Source organism: Lichtheimia ornata, assembly GCF_029851405.1.
Source record: "Lichtheimia ornata isolate CBS 291.66 chromosome Unknown scaffold00007, whole genome shotgun sequence".
Taxonomy (NCBI): domain Eukaryota; kingdom Fungi; phylum Mucoromycota; class Mucoromycetes; order Mucorales; family Lichtheimiaceae; genus Lichtheimia; species Lichtheimia ornata.
The window spans coordinates 51,355-70,205 of record NW_026695327.1 but is presented as its reverse complement, the minus strand read 5'-3'; the positions used below and the strand labels follow the sequence as shown (position 1 = coordinate 70,205).

General features: G+C 43.5%; 7 protein-coding genes across 7 annotated transcripts; 4 read left to right on the top strand and 3 right to left on the bottom strand.

The window, feature by feature from the left end:
- Positions 1-2,027: 2,027 nt before the first annotated feature.
- O0I10_002426 (uncharacterized protein) lies at positions 2,028-3,847 on the top strand (the record flags this gene model as incomplete). Its single annotated transcript, XM_058482508.1, has 4 exons — positions 2,028-2,193; positions 2,263-3,050; positions 3,108-3,433; positions 3,493-3,847. The coding sequence occupies 4 exons, from the start codon at positions 2,028-2,030 to the stop codon at positions 3,845-3,847; spliced, it is 1,635 nt and encodes a 544-aa protein (XP_058346532.1).
- Positions 3,848-5,010: 1,163 nt separating this feature from the next.
- O0I10_002425 (uncharacterized protein) lies at positions 5,011-5,424 on the bottom strand (the record flags this gene model as incomplete). The annotated part of the gene is made up of 1 exon (XM_058482507.1): positions 5,011-5,424. The coding sequence occupies one exon, from the start codon at positions 5,422-5,424 to the stop codon at positions 5,011-5,013; it is 414 nt and encodes a 137-aa protein (XP_058346531.1).
- A 2,036-nt stretch (positions 5,425-7,460) lies between these two features.
- O0I10_002424 (uncharacterized protein) lies at positions 7,461-8,698 on the top strand (the record flags this gene model as incomplete). Its single annotated transcript, XM_058482506.1, has 3 exons — positions 7,461-8,276; positions 8,334-8,441; positions 8,525-8,698. 3 exons carry the CDS (start codon positions 7,461-7,463, stop codon positions 8,696-8,698), a joined length of 1,098 nt encoding a protein of 365 aa, XP_058346530.1.
- Positions 8,699-9,323: 625 nt separating this feature from the next.
- On the bottom strand, positions 9,324-10,189 carry O0I10_002423 (uncharacterized protein; the record flags this gene model as incomplete). The annotated part of the gene is made up of 5 exons (XM_058482505.1): positions 9,324-9,371; positions 9,433-9,493; positions 9,549-9,785; positions 9,849-9,922; positions 9,980-10,189. 5 exons carry the CDS (start codon positions 10,187-10,189, stop codon positions 9,324-9,326), a joined length of 630 nt encoding a protein of 209 aa, XP_058346529.1.
- Positions 10,190-10,401: 212 nt separating this feature from the next.
- O0I10_002422 (uncharacterized protein) lies at positions 10,402-10,981 on the bottom strand (the record flags this gene model as incomplete). The annotated part of the gene is made up of 3 exons (XM_058482504.1): positions 10,402-10,412; positions 10,489-10,716; positions 10,768-10,981. The coding sequence occupies 3 exons, from the start codon at positions 10,979-10,981 to the stop codon at positions 10,402-10,404; spliced, it is 453 nt and encodes a 150-aa protein (XP_058346528.1).
- A 1,119-nt stretch (positions 10,982-12,100) lies between these two features.
- O0I10_002421 (uncharacterized protein) lies at positions 12,101-13,950 on the top strand (the record flags this gene model as incomplete). The annotated part of the gene is made up of 8 exons (XM_058482503.1): positions 12,101-12,309; positions 12,437-12,518; positions 12,626-12,929; positions 13,078-13,166; positions 13,241-13,360; positions 13,433-13,530; positions 13,588-13,773; positions 13,839-13,950. 8 exons carry the CDS (start codon positions 12,101-12,103, stop codon positions 13,948-13,950), a joined length of 1,200 nt encoding a protein of 399 aa, XP_058346527.1.
- A 1,069-nt stretch (positions 13,951-15,019) lies between these two features.
- Positions 15,020-18,710, top strand: O0I10_002420 (uncharacterized protein; the record flags this gene model as incomplete). Its single annotated transcript, XM_058482502.1, has 12 exons — positions 15,020-15,070; positions 15,152-15,162; positions 15,226-15,268; positions 15,358-15,423; positions 15,510-16,420; positions 16,478-16,562; positions 16,629-16,699; positions 16,765-17,069; positions 17,130-17,292; positions 17,350-17,458; positions 17,523-17,632; positions 17,699-18,710. The coding sequence occupies 12 exons, from the start codon at positions 15,020-15,022 to the stop codon at positions 18,708-18,710; spliced, it is 2,937 nt and encodes a 978-aa protein (XP_058346526.1).
- Positions 18,711-18,851: the final 141 nt, after the last annotated feature.

Genomic DNA, 18,851 nt, shown 5'->3' with positions numbered 1-18,851 from the left:
GTGCCAGCTGTAGCTGTGTTTGCAATTCCTAGCTTTTGTCCTTCAGCATGTCCTCGATTTCGTTCAGCATTGTTGGTCAAGGTGTCCGATTGGAATGTCGCTTGCTCATTGGTGTCAAAAGTAAGAGATAAAGAACGACCCGTTGTGCATAATCCTTGACTTCAATTTCAGGCAACGACACCGCAAGCTGGCTTCGGTTTTTAATTGGATGCCATGTCTTCCATCCACTCTCTTCGAACAGAAGCTCGGATAGACATTTATGCATTGTATGAATCCCGATTCCATTTTACCGATAATACAAGTGATGCCCCATTGATTGCTTTGTTGTCCCCTCTGAAATTGGCTCTTGTTGTACTACTTTGTGCTATGTGCGCATGAAAGAAATGGAGGTTTGCTATTAACTCTTAGTGTATGTATGTTATCTTGATGTGGGGTAGCCCTTCTCCCCCACATGTTTATTGTTAAAAGTACCGCCATTCCCCATATTTTCACAAATTGGATTACCCCCCGAAGACCACGTTGTTCTGCGTCAACTCATACCGCTATTCCTTGGAGCGGCGATTGCATTGATCCCAAGGTTTGATTGGATCTGCAGCTGACATAAGCAAGCTGCCCATGAATTCTCCGAAATCATTCTCCACAGCTTACATAACATGGTCGGTGCCTGACGACCGGTCATCAACCTTGAATCATGTTCACACACACACACATGTCTGCTTCCATTATCTTGGGTCAAATAATCACATCATGATTGCAATAGGCTCCCATGCATTGCATAGTTAAAAGGATCCTATGTGTATGATGATGACGAGACATAGAAGGATGAGAAGGAACGAGCAGCACCATCCGACGACCTCTAGTAAAAGTCGTTTCATTTTGGTGATGATGATTTTTTTGGGCTAGCCTTCTTTATCTTGTACATGTTTCAGCCGATTCACTGGTTCAATAATAGATCGACCAGTGAACCAGGCACACCATTTATTTTACTATCGATGATGAAAGCAACATGATTGATGTAAAAGATTTACACCCTGAGATCCCTAATTTTCTTTGCATACAAAAGTAAATCCAACGACACACAAAGTTTGCGGACTCTTGCTTTATGGGAGCACAATTGAGGGAGAATTGATCTATATACAGCATAGGTGTTTAGTTTCAGTCACAAGAAAAAAAGCCGATTGATAAAGAAACGGGTTTAACCCATGGTGGATTATGCGCTATTGTAGCACTTGTGTAAATGCATAGTGATGAAGCTATATGCCATAAAACCCGGTGGATGATATACACACCACAAACAGCATCACATCAATGTCGTCTTCTTCATAATGGGTGTGATACCATCATTGATTCATGGCTGATGGGTTCCGCGGATTGAAAACAAATTCGGATCTAGCCATGCACAGGGCATTACGAAAAGAATCATACACACAAGATAGCCGGTGAGACAATGGGCAAGATCGGGTAACTTTCACCACACCCAATTCTGTTCCCTTGTACTACCTTTTACGTCAAGATAATTTTGACAGCCCTGGGAAAGAACACAAGGAACACATTGACCTTTAAGAAAACTCCATATACATGGAAACGGGATGATGAGATGAAATGGGTTGTTGGATGGTTGCTAAAATGAGTATGTTTTGGTGGGTCTGTGGTCTCGAGTTGCACAGCGGTTGGTTGGGATGGTGCGGGGTGTGTTGTGGGGTAGAAGGAACAAGAAACAAGCTGACCCATGCTATTGTCACTCAACCTACATGCACATTCAACATGTTGTTATCCCCTCAAGATGCTTTATTCTTTTAACAATCAGCTCCATGATCATCTTTTTCATGTTCCCATAATGAATGCGTGCGAGTAGGAGATAGGATTAGGTCCAATTCAACGAAAACGGGGCCACATGATCCTTCAATCGGGCAATCTGAATCTAACGTTGTGTTCCGCCCAATCATGTTCCACCTGAATTCACGACCCACATCTATATAAACCACCCAATCTGCCCCTGCATCTCTTCTTTTCTTATCATCGTCAGCATGTCTATTGAGAAGGATCAGCACTCCATCTCCGATATTGATGCGGGGCATCCTCGACATCCGAGTCAGCAGCGTGCAACATCAAGTGGTCTCAAGGGCTTTTTCAACAACCCATTTGTATTCGGCACGGCTCTTTTTGCTTCCATTGGTGGTTGTACATTTGGCTGTAAGTCTATATGAAATATAGGAAGATGTGCATTCACTTTGGCTCACATGATCTCTTGATACAAAATAGATGACATTGGTGTGATTTCGGGTGTTCAAGAAATGGAAACTTTCATGGCAAGGTTTCCAATGAACTCAACTGAGAATGGTTTTGTGGTAGCCATTCTTGAGTTGGGTGCATGGGCTGGTGCATGGTTGACAGCTTATCCAGCGGATCGATTTAGTCGCAAGTATACGATCGTCATGGCGTGTCTTGTATTTTTGCTCGGTAGTGCACTTCAAGGCGGTGCACAAACGGTCTCCTATTTGATGGCGGGTCGCTTTATTTGTGGTCTTGGTGTTGGCTCACTTAGTATGCTTGTGCCCATGTATCAATCTGAAATTGCACCACCCGAAGTGCGTGGCTCACTCGTATCATTGCAACAATTTGCTATCACCATCGGTATCCTTGTCTCCTTCTGGATCAACTTTGGCACTCAGTATATCAACAGCGAGGCACAATGGCGAATCCCTCTATGCTTGCAACTCATACTTGGCCTCATTCTTGGTATCGGTATCCTCTTTTTCCCATTCTCACCAAGATGGTTGATGAGCCAAGGTCGTGAAGAAGAAGCATTAAAGGTGCTATCCAAATTGCGTCGACGTGCTATTGATGACCCTGTATTGCAAGATGAATGGCGTGATATTAAGATTTCAGTCGAATTTGACAAGGAATTGGAGCGTCACCAATATCCTCAATACGTTGACCAAAAGGGTTTCAAAGCTCGCTTCATGATTGGCCTTTTGGGTTATCGTGATCTCTTCCGCCCTGGTATGTTCAACCGTGTTGCCATTGCATCCATTGTTCAATTCTTTCAGGTATTGAAAAATTGATAAGATCCATCCATAGCGTACTCAATAGCCTTTTCAAAATAGCAATTTTGTGGAACCAACTCGCTCATTTACTATGCACCAAAGATTTTCCAATCACTTGGTCTCGAAGGAAACACTATCAAGCTTCTCGCCACTGGTGTAGTCGGCATTATCAATGTTGTAGCTACCATCCCTACCGTATTGTTCCTTGATAAGATGGGCCGTAAGCCTACTCTTATGGTGGCATCTATCTTTATGACTCTTTCCATGGCGATCGTGGCCGTCATTCAAGGTCTTTTTGATGGCAACTGGGTTGGCAACGAAGGCAAAGGCTGGGGTGCAGTTGCATGCATGTACTTTTTCATTGCTAATTATGCCTATTCTTGGGGGTAAGTTACCAATCACCTACTGCAACAGATGAATGAATGATACTAATGACCACGTTTAGACCTGTCGGTTGGGTCATTACTGCCGAGATCTTCCCACTCCGTGCTCGAGCCAAGGGCATGTCGATTGCAACCAGCAGTAATTGGATGAACAACTTCATTATTGCACAAATCACTCCTCCCATGTTGGAGAACATTGGATTTGGCACCTACATTTTCTTCGCTTGCTTTTGTTTGCTCTCCTTTTTCTTCACATGGTTCTTCATTCCTGAGACCAAAGGTTGCACTTTAGAAGAAATGGACGAGCTCTTTGGTGGCGGTGGCACGGCCCAGCAAGATAATGAGATCTTGATGCGCATTGAACAAAAGTATCGTGGATCGTACGCACCAGCAGGTGTCAAGACTGAAGCAGCATAAACTTTTTGCTGTATCCAATTACTCTTTATCATTCTACCCCAAATCACCCTTATCTCCTACTCTATCACACAATAGCCTTGTTTCTCATTGTTATATGCTTTTGTAAATATCTCCTCCTTGACATTTTTTATAATCAATCTCGCTGTTTCTAATATACACACGGCAATGACAATGGTTGAGAACTTTAAATGTGATGCTTATGGAGGTGGGTGGGTGCATGCATGTTGACGTACTTGATTGACTCCCGCCACTTTTAATGCAGCGTTGGTTACACTTGTCCTTTTCTCAGTTGTTTTCTTTTTCTCATGTTGCATTCCTCCCACCATCTAATTCCTTTATTCCGGTTGCCAATTGACATGCTCTCCACGGCAATCGTCTCAGCCACCTGCAACGAGTGAAGAAGAAGGCTGCTTTTAGACATAACATCTTGACAACAAGCATCGACTTTGGAGCACCCTACTAGGACACAATGAAGACGCGAACCTGACATACGCCCATCGCTACAGACTCGTCGTATCCTTGAAACCATCATACTATAACAAGCAATCCAAGGTACGAGTGTATATCCAATGTATATGAACAAGGTTTGCAGCAACGTCTTACAATGCAATATCATCTCACACACCCTCATGTTCTTTTACAACAGCAATGTCACCATCCCAACCACTTGATATGTACCATCCTCAACAAACATTCGTCGCTCTTGCCTTCGTGAGCACTCAACACGTCTGCCATGCATAACAAGGGCTATTGCTACGCATCATTTTACACCACACATCTCTTTCCGCCATCTTGATTTGATTGCTCACGCTGTCAAGATCCCAAGTATTGGTGCGTTTCTCATTCCTTGCAATCTGGAGGATCAAAGCTTACCTTTGTGTTCATTCACAGTACGTGTTATTGTTATCCTGCTTTCATTGTCGCCGTCTTCATTGTCATATTTGACTCCCAGAAAAAGGTAAAACATGATCATGCTGCGTAATGAATTGCATATTCATGTTGCATTGTTTTGATGTAGCTCCCTCCCCAAGTATGGACACTTGGCATGAACATTTTGAAGACACTTTGGCATGGATACTTTGAGGATACTTTGAGGACATTTTGTGAGGACACTTTGGCGTGGATACTTCGAGGACACTTTGAGGACACTTTGTGTGGACACTTTAAGGGCACCTTGAGGACACTTTGGCATGGACACTTTGAAGATACTTTGGCGTGGATACTTCGAGGACACTTTGAGGACACTTTGGCCTGAACACTTTGTGGACAATTGGCGTGGACAATTTGAGGACACTTTGGTGCGGACGCTTTGAGGACGCTTTGAGGACACTTTCAAGACACTTTGAGGACACTTTGAGGACACTTTGTGTGGACACTTTGAGGGCACTTTGTGTGGACACCTTGAGGACACCTTGAGGACACCTTGAGGACACCTTGAGGACACCTTGAGGACACTTGGCATAGATACTTTCAATGCACTTTGGCGTGGACATTTTGAAGACGCTTTGAGGACACTTTGGCATGGACACTTTGAGGTTGGACGTGGACACTTTTTGAGGACACTTTGTGCGATGCATGGTTTCGGCGCAATCGCTGTGCCTTCGGAGTTGGATCGACATGGTGCATTGACATCAATGTCCCAGGCGCCTTTGATGGGTAGCAGCAACAATGAAAGGAGTGAAATGGATTCGTTCAAACACGACGGCAAGGAAGGAGCTATTGGTGTTGCTTATTGAGGAATGTTCGCTTCATCATCGCGTTTGGTAGCTGCTTCAACATAGCATCCTGTTGTAAGTATCCATCCACCATAATATGAAAACATGATTATGTAGTGTATCTAACGCCGGGTTATTAGATTCAGCAATTAGCAACATCTACAATGAAGTCATCATCGTTTTGAACAACACTACTACAGTGGAATGGGTTCTGCGGACATTCTTGTAAATCCCTTTACCGCGAATGGCGTTGTCATAGCAACACAACATCGGATTTTTCGGTCGGCATTATTCTTTGTGTACAGCAACCATCATCGTATCTTCTTTTCTGCTGCGCCCAATACCTTCCACTTCGCCTCAGCACACCGGTTGTAAAATAGTCTCTGGTCAATCTCATCGAATAAACCATTCAATATATGCAAGTATCAGTATTGGATGACGCGCCATTACATAATCAGCAAGCAAACCAGTATTCATGCAAGGCATATGGCAGATTGCAAAACTATGATGCATGATGCACAACGACCAAGCTGACAAGCTCTCAGTATACGAAGATAATCTATGGGTCAAACAATGAAAGTTTGAAGCATCATGATGCGTGGGATTGTGCCTTATGTTACCAGCCGATTAACCGCTTGGCATACAACCTTTGTGTGAATGGTCTGTGGAGAACAACCCGGTTGCACGATATCACTTTCTTCTGCATAGACACATTTTTAGCAATGACGATTATTCTCTTGATGGATGACGGCAAGAATAATATAGATAGCTTGATAGTAAAAGGCTGAAAGGATTAAATGAGTTAGGTCATACAACAATGTATATGGGGCTGACGCCTGTTTCTCACATTTTGACTTGAGCGTTTGTTTGATCACATGTCTATGGCAGCAATGACAAGAATAAGGTTTAGTCTGTACCATGCACAGAATTAAACATGATGTGCGCTTTCACTTTGTGTCTCAACGATTGTGCACGATATTGTAATACTCTCTCACACCGTCGTCGCAGAATTTCTATTTTGGCTCCATCTCTCGGCTGTGCAACAGCTGCGATCATTTCTCTATAGCCGTGTGATTTCATAACATTGCTAAGCCCTACAAAAGAATGATGCGAATGGTTATCTAAAATTGGATGGTGTGGATTTTGTTTACATTCAATGCAATGTGATGTTCCTTTTATGAGTAGAGAGCGAGAAAATCGCACATCATCGGCATGAGATCTTCCGCTCATATTCATCCCGTGTCACAAAATCCTCACACAACAGCTATGGGAATGGAAAAGGATCGTCGTCAGGGATCTGCACACTCAAGCACCTGGGTATTTCGCCTTTTAATTATTGCATCGATATTGATGCATAGATGTCATGCACCTTGGAAAAGTAAGGATGGTGATGTCGTATATAGAAAACTAAAGTACGGCTGTGGGGTGTTAATTGCGCGATAATTACAATAATGATATATAGGAAATTGAACCATTGGCCATTAGTCTGGGCAAAGAAGGCCATGAATCGAACCAATTTTATAGTGCCTTTCAACCAGCCCTCCTCATAAAGATTGCGCAGAGCAACAGCATGCAGTATGGCTTGGCTGAAACCTATCGATGGTTCTTTCTTTGAAGAAAAAAAGGTCGAGAAGCTTAAATGGGGAGCGGCCAAGAATAGAAATGACCGATAAGCCAATAATACAGTGATGTGATTTGAGTCCCGCCCGAGGCTAAGGTTTATTCGCTCACCTGGCAAAAGGTAGGACTTTGTAGCACCCTTTCTTTTCCCGACGACTACATTTCTTGTCGATCCCTTTTGTTTTTTTCCCTTGCACCTGCATTCCTTTCTCCCTTTCACTTTTGTATCGCTCTCCATCTTTCATTCCTATCACTCGTATAAACCCATACACACACACATGTCATCATCCGAGAAAGCAAGCACAAAGACATCTGCAGCAGCAGCATTCTATGTGCGAGGAAGCAAACGACTCACAGCCCTATTAGTGACCCTTTTGGTTTTTCTCTTTCTTTCACTATTGACGCTATCAAAAGCAACACTTGGTGGTAACGGGTGTGAGATGGGTGGCCGGTTACGGACATGGAACGAGGCCCTGGCATTTTCAACCGGCAGCTCAAGCAAAACAACCTTTATCAACCTGAACGACCTGGAAGCTTCTCCTAATGCCAAGGAAAAACAAGAGCACGTCTTGATCTTGACACCTTTGAAAAATGCATCACCCTATCTTCCACGCTACTTTGAGCTGCTTGATCGCATGACATACCCCAAGCATCTCATCACGGTTGCTTTTCTTGTATCGGATACGGATGACGATACCGTGGATAAACTCAAGGAACAAGCTGATGTATTTTTGAATCGTGAGCACGACCGGTATCACCACATTGCCATTTACGAAAAGGACTTTAACTTCGAATTACCCGAGGATAAGCGCCATACTTTTGAATTGCAACCCTTACGCCGTTCATACATGGCTCGCTCAAGAAACTATTTGCTCACAGCCGCACTCCGAGAGGAACATTCTTGGGTATTGTGGCTCGATGTCGACTTGGTTGAGTATCCTGATACCATTTTGGAAGATCTCATGAGCGTGGATGTGGATGTTGTCGTTCCCAACTGCTTGCGTGAAACTGAGGATAACTCCTTCTGGGGCTATGACAAGAATAATTGGCAAGAGACCGAACAATCGTTGGCTGTGCAAAAGGATTTGGATCCGGTAAGTGCATATAGATACCATCTTTCCTTTTACCCGTCGCTCATGTTTCAATCATAGGACTACGTACTACTCGAAGGCTACTACGAATTCTTGACACACCGTGCACTCATGGTGGATATGCCAACCCATTTGGGTCGATTAAACAAAGTACCTTTGGATGGCGTGGTAAGTTTTGGTTGCTGAGGATAGTAGAGGAGGAAATGGGATCATGTGATAGCTCATGTCATTGTTATTACTTTTTCCTATAGGGTGCAACCTTTACACTTGTCAAATCGGAAGTGCATCGTGAAGGTGCCAACTTCCCAGCCTACGTATACCAGCATCAGGTTGAAACGGAAGGCTTTGCCAAGATGGCCAAATCGATGGGTTTTGGTGTATACGGTCTACCAGGCTATCTTATTTATCATGTCATGAACCAATAACTAATCCTCGTCATCATCTCTATTACTTTCTATTACTACTTTCCAAAAAGAGCCACCACTCATCCACACCACCACCACCATATATTGCAATCATCCCAGTCATATCTTCCTTTGTGCATTTTCTCGTCCATGTAATATATCAACTTTTGTATTGTGTAGACTTTTCACTACAACATTGCTTTGTTCATGCAAATGACCATGTGTGTGTGCGTGTGTGCGTGTAAACAATGAGCACGGATCTGCATGCCGCTCGCATCTTGTGACACCGAATGTCAATGCAGGTTGGGCTACTATTAAAAGCACACAGAGTAGTAAGCCTTGTTCTATTTCCAGTTTCTCAAAGACAATGAGGCTCCCTCTCCTGATTCATCACTACCAAGAAAAGGATGACATTCAATGTTCCTTGGTCTATCCCGTTTTCTCCAGAAATCCCATGACAACCCATAAACCCATTTGTTTGGTATATGACAAAGAATGCGAATGTAATAAATCTTGAATAACAATAATGCTAATACGTCTCGATAAAAACAACCTGCAATATCCGGTTCATTGATGGGTACCAAGCGTTCTTGTCCTCGTCCTCGTCCTTGCGCCTTTTTTGTTGTCAAATAACACCCCTTGCAGATCATTTTGTCTCGGCAAACGCAAGATGCTTCTCATAAAAGTCGATGAGCTATACAACGCTGTTGTCAGAAATACGATTCATAAATCCCATCCTTATTGTTATACTGTACCAAACCAGGAATTTCATCTCGTAAAATGGACGTCCTGTATAAAGTCGTTTGATCATCGGGCCTATCTGACGATATCAGTAAAGAGAATGATACAGCTACCACGTACAATCATTTACCATTCCACTCTGCCGAAAAGTTCACTGGTTTTGTCAGCAAAGATGTGTACCACTCGTTTGGCATCCTCCCATTCGAGACCGCTTGGCGGATGAATAGAGACCTCGACTTTGCTATCATTGTCGCGCTCTTGCTTCCTCTTCTTCTTCATTGAACTTGATGTAGCCGTTGATCTCTTTTTGTTGTTCCTCTCCTTGTTCTTCTCATCCCAATACTTCTTCATCAAATCTTCAGAGAAGCTATCCAACATGTGACAACATTAATATGCCATCCTTGGCTTCGATGCTATAGATCCCACGTACACGTTCTTTTCGTTTTCCCATGTATTGCTGTCCTCGTCATAGTTTTTCCACTTGATAAGATATTCCTTGGTACCCTATAATAGTAGTGAGTTGACCCCACAACGTGAATGCGCCTCCGCTCAACACTTTACCGGATAACGCCTTGACATTCGATGGTCGACGATGCGTTCCACTTCGTAAACCCCTTCATCCTCTTGTTCGTCTGATTCTGATCCTGACTCTGACTCTGACTCTGAGACAAGGTCCACTGCTTTTGCGCTGTTCCTTCTGCGCATGCTGGCGAGTTCTCTCGCTCTTCTGGGTTTAGGGATCATTGCGTTTCGTCGTTTCATAGGTGCCATTGTCGAATAAAGAAAAGCGTGAATGAAAGAAAGTAGCTCTCCACTCAGCGACGCGTCTGTTTTATCATGCATTGATTGGATCTCAGGCGATTTCCATCCTCCTCTACTTTTCACCATAATGCCATGTAACAATGAAATAGGCCTTATTCGACGACGTTTTATTCAAAAGATCAAGTGGAAAAGAAAAAGCGATATCGAAGGGGTCTGCTTCATCAACGTCGATCTATTAGTATTCAATAACAAACATCAGCATCCATTCATTGTACTATCCATATACGTATCCATATGATTTGATTTACCTTTATAAACCGGTTGTCGTTCATATGCATTGGGACTCGCTTCTCTTGGATTTCTTTTCTTCTTTTTCTTCTTGCTTTGATGACGATGATGATGATGATGATGATCACAATGGTCGCTATGATCGTTGTCGCTGTCACTGCTGTCACTGCTACTACTGCTGCTATCACTACTGCTTTCTTCATCCGAGGATTCCCCCACAGCTCGCGGTCGATGATATATACAACAAACTATTCCATGTAAGCTGACAAATCTCGGGTTTTCATTGTGAAGGTACTCACTTTTCGACTTTTTTTTATTCATGTGCTCATTATCAACGACACTTTCATCCCATTGGATAGCTCGTGGTCGTCTTGCTGACATATCACCTCGAAGTCGTAGTATCCCCACGTCGTCTTCACCACTGTCAGTGTTCTCATCTGCATAGTCCTCTTGTGCCGGGTCAATCGTCATTGTACGTGAACCATGGCTAGGCGAGCTTGTCCTTTCAGGCATTCGTGTGCTAGTGGGTGGATGCAGCGTCGATCGGTCTCCCATTCTATGGTGTGGATTACTGTATAGTCGTTTGTAGGTGTCCGAAGAAGGTAGGTGTATGTGAAGCAGAAACGAAAAAAAAAAGCCTGTTGTCTTGCGTGACCAATGGATTCAGCGGCCGCCTTTTCTTGCATTATGTTGTTGAGCAACCATAAACGACTTGTTCTTGTCATCATAAAATAGCCTTTGTTACGCATTATCAATAAACCCATCCTAGCTATCCTCTTCTATAGCCCATCAACCTTTGAATATGACTCATCTCTCTACTTCTTTATTTATGTGTTCATAATAGTTGTAGTGCATGTCGCGACCCCAACAACTTCCTCCTTTGTATCATAATCCATATAAAAGCATATCCAAATACATAATCAACCATACTTTTAATACCAAATCGAATGTAGGCTTAACATACTCATCCTTCACTACGCTCGGATCAATCATTTGACATACGTCATACGTAGCCTGTGTGTAACTACTGCTGTTGCTCAAATCAAAAACCGAGGGATATGCCGCCAATGCGACTTCTAAAATGAGATGAGGCTTGAATCATTCACGTCATGTGTGTCAAAGAGAGTTCTGATCGATTTATATATGACACAAGACATAAAGGAGTCGATGATGGGTGATGACGGAAAATCACTAAAAGCCATCATGGAAGCTTCTTTTCCGACTAGGTGATGCTTTCGGAAGCTGCACTTTAAAAGACATAGTATGGCCTATGCAACATCCGTATACTCAATCAATCACTCTTTTGGATTGGGAGGAACGTGTATGTTACGTTACGCTTCTATGATGCAGTAAAGGAGCAATACAATAGAGGGGTGGAAGAGATCCCTTTTTATGTATACGTGTCGAGTGATGCATGAAAAGGAGACTAAAAGAGGGCATCCACTACGCTGCGTGCGGGGTGATGGGTACAACAAGGGAACTTGAGCTTATCAAAAGAGGCCAAATTTCATGCCGATCACACAGGGTGTGTATATGTATATAAAACGCACGCACGCCCGTTGCCATCACATCCAATCATTCCCTTCTCTTTCGCCTTTCCTATCTTTCCCCTTTTTTGCATCCATCACCGACATGACCAGAAAAAACGCAGCTGTTGAAGGCGATCCCGATTGCACTGAAGTTCTTGAAGACGACTCACGTAGCATCATCTTGGACATTATTGCCCAGCTTCGTAAAGGAAAAGACCTACATCGAGTGGCGCTTCCTACTTTTGTACTCGAACCTCGTAGTATGCTAGAGCGCATCACTGATTTCATGAGTCATCCCGATTTGATTCAAGCGTGAGTAACAACTACAACTAGCAGAGAACATGTAAAAGACGATCTTGTTGACACCAACCACCTCTTGTTTTTTCACTCAACCCCTTCTTGGTGCATGTCAATGATTACTGCATGTGATCTTATACAGTGCCAATGCATATACGGATCCTTTAGATCGATTTATTGGGGTGGTGCAATACTTTCTTTCCGGATGGCACATCAAACCCAAGGTAAAAAAAATGACCACGTGAAGGGCACACACACACACACGCACGCACGCACACACACATGCACACATGTACGCATGGAAGGTTTAATACTTGTTTTTTTATTTCAGGGTGTCAAGAAACCCTATAATCCTGTTCTTGGCGAGTTTTTTCGATGTCAGTGGAACTATGACAATGGTACCAAAGCGATCTATATTGCGGAGCAAGTATCACATCACCCACCCATGAGCGCCTATTACTATGCAAGCCCCGACAATGGTCTTGTGATCCAGGGTAACCTAAGGCCCAAACCAAAGTTCCTGGGTAACAGTGCTGCAACCATTATGGATGGCACGTCCCACATTACCCTTACACGATGGAACAATGAAACCTACCATGTCACCATGCCTAATGTCTATGCAAGAGGTATTTTATGTAAGTCATTCTTCTTGGGGTCATTATCAGGCACACACACACACACACACAAAAAGGAGAGAGGACAAGGATGGGCCATTGACATGTTTATGTTAATTCCTTTTCATTCTTGCTCACTCTCGCATGGTATTCACATGTCAATTTGCAGTTGGGAAAATGGTGATGGAATTGGGGGATTCATGCACGGTGCGTTGCCCGACCAATGGATACATTTGTGAACTCGACTTTAAAACAAAGGTAAAAACGACATGGTGGCATCCTCATCGACACCTTTAAGTTTTGTGTGCACATTCATTAAACCTCTTGTATAGGGATTCTTTACGGGAAGCTATAATGCAGTGATTGGCAAGATCAAGCACGAACCTACCGGCAAGGTATTGCGTGAGATCTCGGGGACCTGGTCAAACGAAATGTTTATCTCGAAGCCTAAGGTTTGTTACTATCCCTTGTTCCCTGACCATGCACATGCCACAACAACAAACAATTGACATGACTTATTCCAGACATCACAAAAGACGAGCCTTTTTGATGTCAAGTCATCAAAGATTCTCCCGCCTCTTATTCAACCTGAATCCCAGCAAGAATTGAATGAGTCGAGAAGGTATGTACATCGATGGAGGCTTATGAGTGATCCTAAACGTGGCCCTTTTTATTATAGATTATGGTCCAAAGTAACGCTTGGTATCAAGCAAAATGATATGGATCTAGCAACCGATGCAAAGCTAGCAGTAGAAGAACGACAGCGTGCCGATACCCGTCAACGTGAAGATAGAGGATTAGTATTTGAACCACGCTTTTTTGCCTTGGATGAAAAGGACGGGGAATACAAGATTAAGCTTCAAGGGTAAGATACATACATCAACATGATCCATACCCATCATTTCAATCATGCTGATCTATTACATCCAGTGATACTTTGGAACATCTTGAGACATTTGTATTTCCGCTGAGCCATGACACGTCCAAGTCACCCGACGAAGTCCTTCCAGATATTCCATCTAGCACCATCGTATCAGCTTGAGACAATCATTTTACCCCCTCCCCAAATGTTCACATCAACATGCACATATACACACACACACACAAGAAAAAAAAAACACCCAATGATACGTTCTCCCTTTTTTTTGTATATTCGGCAATACATAGCTTGATTCAATCATCATGATCTCACCCCTGGATGCTGCTGTTATTGGATCAGGGCATTGATTTCTATTAGATTTTATGACAAGGATTGTGGGCTTTGGGAGAAGAAGAGGTAGCTTTTGATATCATTCTCGGAGTCTGCATGAAGACGTGTCATTGTGTGGGGACATCACAGGTCATCCATAGTATTTGAAAATGACCACGTTACACGACTAGGATTCACCAACGACACCAATTGAATCGCATGAATCCAAGGTTGCATACGCGTTGCTAATGTTGATGTTTGAGCTGTAGTAGAAAGTTCGATCCCATATCCCATTTTCCATCATTCATTGTCATGCATGTTTAGATCAATCATCTTTACAACAAAGAGTAGTATTATAATGAACAACAACGACAACTACCAAACCCCTGAGATCCATCCGCCGCTGTAGCACGTGTTTATTGTAAGTAACATGTATTTTACAATGGTGCTCGGTCGACACCATCGATGCACCTTGATTTATTCTATCGTTGACTGGATCGAGACATTGATCAAAAGGGGACATGAAAGGATGAGTAGCAAACGTTTATTTGTTAAACGACAACCTTGGAAGTTAAATGCATTACAGCAGCAGATGTACTTTTCCTTTTTAGTGAATAGAAAAAGGATCGCCACATACAATCTACTTTTGACGTAACGCTAAGATAAAAAGTGGATTGTACAATACAAAGGTAATTCATCAATACATATTTGAATACTTTATAGGGTGATGTTTGGCAATGTCAATAGTGAGAGAGAACGTGGTACCTTATGTGGCAGTGGTGGGGGATGGATGGTGGAGGACACAAGGAGAGTGCGTGTTGTTTAGGACTCAGCGCTTCCTTTCTTGCAGCTCTCCTCTCTTTCTTTCTTGCAGCGTTTTCCTCTTTCTTTTTTCTGCATTACTTTCCATAACTCGGTCCACATGGTAACAACGTTGTTGCTCGATACCCTACGAGATGCCGATCTAGAGCAGGTAAATGACGGCCAACACGGTCATTCAATCTGAAACAAGCGGACTCTCTCTTTCCTTGCTCACATTGCAATATTATTCTAGTACTACCCGAGGTTCGTTGCGCTTTACTCGTGCTATGTGGCAATCGCGACGTTTCTTATAACATAGACTATTAGCTTCTCTACGCATGGTATCACCCAGCTCGAGTCACTTGCACAGGTAACGCATTGGTGTGGTGTGGTGGTGGTGGGAACATTTGGCTGGTTTATTGATTGGGGGATGCCCCTTGTATCCAACATGTATTATAGCTATCGATGCAGGATTATAGCAGCTTGGGCATCACTTCGATTCCTGATAGAAGGAAGCTATTTCAGGCAAGTAGTTGGTTACAATACGCGTGGAGGGATATACAGCGACGAGAGATCATGCTTACATGATGATGGTGGGGTTGAATATTTAGCTTGTTCAAAAACTACGACAAGAATTGCCTACGCTTGAGAATGGTCTCGTGTCATCGCCTATCACTGCCAACAATACGACATCCTCTTCTGCTGCTGCTGCTGCATCAACAACTACAACAACACCACTACCAGCAACAGCTTCACCAACCACGACACCAGCTACTGTATCTTCAAGTGGTGGTGGTGGGATTCCATCCCCATCCATTGCTACACCTACACCTACCAGCTTGAAAACACCCCAAACGTATCGTCGACGACCACTGGATTCGTCATCATTGCTCGGTTCCAAGGGCATGTCAGGAGGTACGGGAATCCCAGACCCATCTTTTCCCTCAACACAACAACGAAGGATACCACAAGCAACCATTTCTTCCTCTTCCAATATGGTTGCAACGACAAGATCTCGCTCACGCACTTTACCAGATCAGGCACAACGTCCCGACACGATTAAACCCATCAGTGGTGGTGGTGGTGGCAAATCGCCCAATGATCGCTTTTCGGCTGTCGCTGCTGCTTCATCATCCTTCCAAGACGACTATGAATCATCCGATGAGGAAGAAAAATGTGAGATTCGCCGTGGCTCAGGTCCTTTACTCGATCCTTATGGTGTCCCCATCAGTGGAAAACGTGCCGCCGCCTCTCAACGTGCTGCTGCTGCTGCTAGTAGTGGTTTCACCATGACAGCTCCTTCTTCTTTTGGTACATCACCAGCAGGTTCATCCAATTCACCTGTCACTATCACTGGTGGCGGCGGTGGTAATAGTGGCGGCCATGCGTTACAAAGCGATCTCAATCAAAAGATTCGTGTCGTGGTGAGAAAGCGACCTCTCAACAAAAAGGAAGTAGAACGTGGCGAAAAGGATATTTCTCCCACATGTGGTATTCGCAGCATCAATGTCAATGAGCCAAAGTAAGTATCCCTTTTCATTATAAAGATTTGGCATTGTGGTCTTATCATGTTTCATAGGATGAAGGTGGACTTGACAAGATACATTGAACAGCACAGCTTTACATATGATGATGTCTTTGACAATGATGCATCGAACGAGCAGGTACATTGTTTTCGGGGATAGGCAAATGGGTGGATTCTATTTACGTGATCTACTGACTGTTTAAAGGTTTATCAACGGACAGCTGCACCTCTTGTCAAGTACGTTTTCGGCGGTGGAAAGGCCACCTGCTTTGCTTAGTAAGTGACATTGCCTTGTTGCATCATTCATTGACTCACTCATTCATGCTGCTACGATTTGCTAGTGGCCAGACTGGTTCTGGAAAGACATTTACCATGTTGGATCAAAAGCACGGATTATATGTTTTGGCTGCAAGAGACATTTTCAACATGCTTCGAACCCCCGAGTATCAGAACCTGACGGCCTGGATCGGCTTTTATGAGATCTACCAGGGTCAATTGTATGATCTTCTCAACAATCGCAAAAAGCTGTTCGCTCGTGAGGATGGCAAACAAAACGTGGTGATCGTCGGATTGAAGGAATACGTCATCAACAACGTGAATGATTTGATGCAAGTATTTGAGTATGGTAGTCAAGCAAGAAGCACAGGTAAAATGAGTGGATGTCTATCAAAGGGAGCAGGGACCTGATCTTGGTTTTGTGTTACAGGGAGCACGGGAGCAAATTCGGATTCATCCCGATCTCATGCCATTCTTCAAATCCTTCTCAAACCACTCAAGAGTCGCAAAAAGATCATTGGCAAGCTCAGCTTCATTGATTTGGCTGGTAGCGAACGTGGTGCTGATAGAGGAGACGCTGATGCCAAGACAAGGTAGGATTCATTCTATTGCAAACACTCACAAAAATCACTCATGGTTTGTCTTTGTAGAATGGAAGGTGCAGAGATTAACAAGAGCTTGTTGGCATTGAAGGAATGTATTCGTGCTTTGGATCAAGATAAACGACATACGCCGTTCCGCCAGAGTAAGCTAACGCAGGTAATTATTTTCATGCAACATCATGCAAGTCGGACGTTTATGTTTACTAAGCTATGCTTTATAGGTGCTCAAGGACTCATTCGTTGGCAACTCTCGCACATGTATGATTGCTACCATTTCTCCGAATCAAAGCAACAGCGAGCACACACTCAACACACTACGTTACGCTGATCGGTGAGTGATGATTATTATAATGGTGTGAGAGGAGAGAGAGAGCAACGACTCATGATATGGTTGTAGTGTTAAGGAACTCAAAGGAGAACGAGACCGAAGAGTCCTTGGTGGAGAAAGCCAGGGTGGTGATGTCAGCCCCAATACCAGAGTGGCCAATGATGAGCTTGATTATGGCAACGATGACAGCTATCAAGATGATTATGGAGATATCGATTATGGAGAATCGGATGATCCAGAGCTATACAATGAAGCCGATGACAATGATTTATTCTTGGATGAGGAATACTTCCCAAGCGACAGCGACGTTAATATTCTTGATGAAGATTTCCCTCATGAAAATCGACTTTTCCACGAACCCATTGGCAATGCATCTCGACGACAACATGTCTATGCGGATAGTATGGGTATGACTCAAACAAGAACAAAGCCATTGGCGGATCCTCAACAACAACAACATTCACCCAAACAACACCATCGTCCACCCACTTCTCGTCATCATTCTTATCACCGTGGCAGTCCTCGATCATCCGATTTGCAGCAACAAGATGCTCATGGCCTTATGATGGCATCATCACCTGAGAATGCATTTGATCCTTCCGAATTTAGCAGAAGCCGACATGGTAGTAGCAGTGGTGCCTCTGGACGTCCACCTCAACAACAACAACAGCTTCCTCCTTCATCTGGCAGCTCCATGCATAGGACCCATTCGACTGCTTCAGCCAATGAATTCAACATGATGCCCGCTAAAATGTCTTCGCCCCAACATACCACCGATGATGATGATATTTTGTTTGAACAACATACCATTGAAGACTTTATCAAGTACCATCGCGGCGAAATCAGAGAAGTGGCTGAATGCTCCAAGAAGGAAACCAAGTTACTTGCCAACTTTTCATTGTATATGACGAGTCTCAAGGAGCAAAGCGAAGGACAACGTCGACCTGACGATGATCTCAAAATGTCGAGTGAATTCATTGATTATCTTGACAGATTGGATGAGGTATTGGAAATGAAGATGGGTGCCATTGAAGCGTTACGTGACCGTATTCGAAATGTACTTGGCGAAGAGGACATTTAAATCAAGATCGATCGACCACCCATCCCATCGTGCAAGTATTCCAAGTCATTATATACCCTTTTTCTCTTTATCTTCTTTTATCTCCCGACACACACACATATATATACACTTGTACAGCTCGTTTTGCTGCCTTTTGCCACT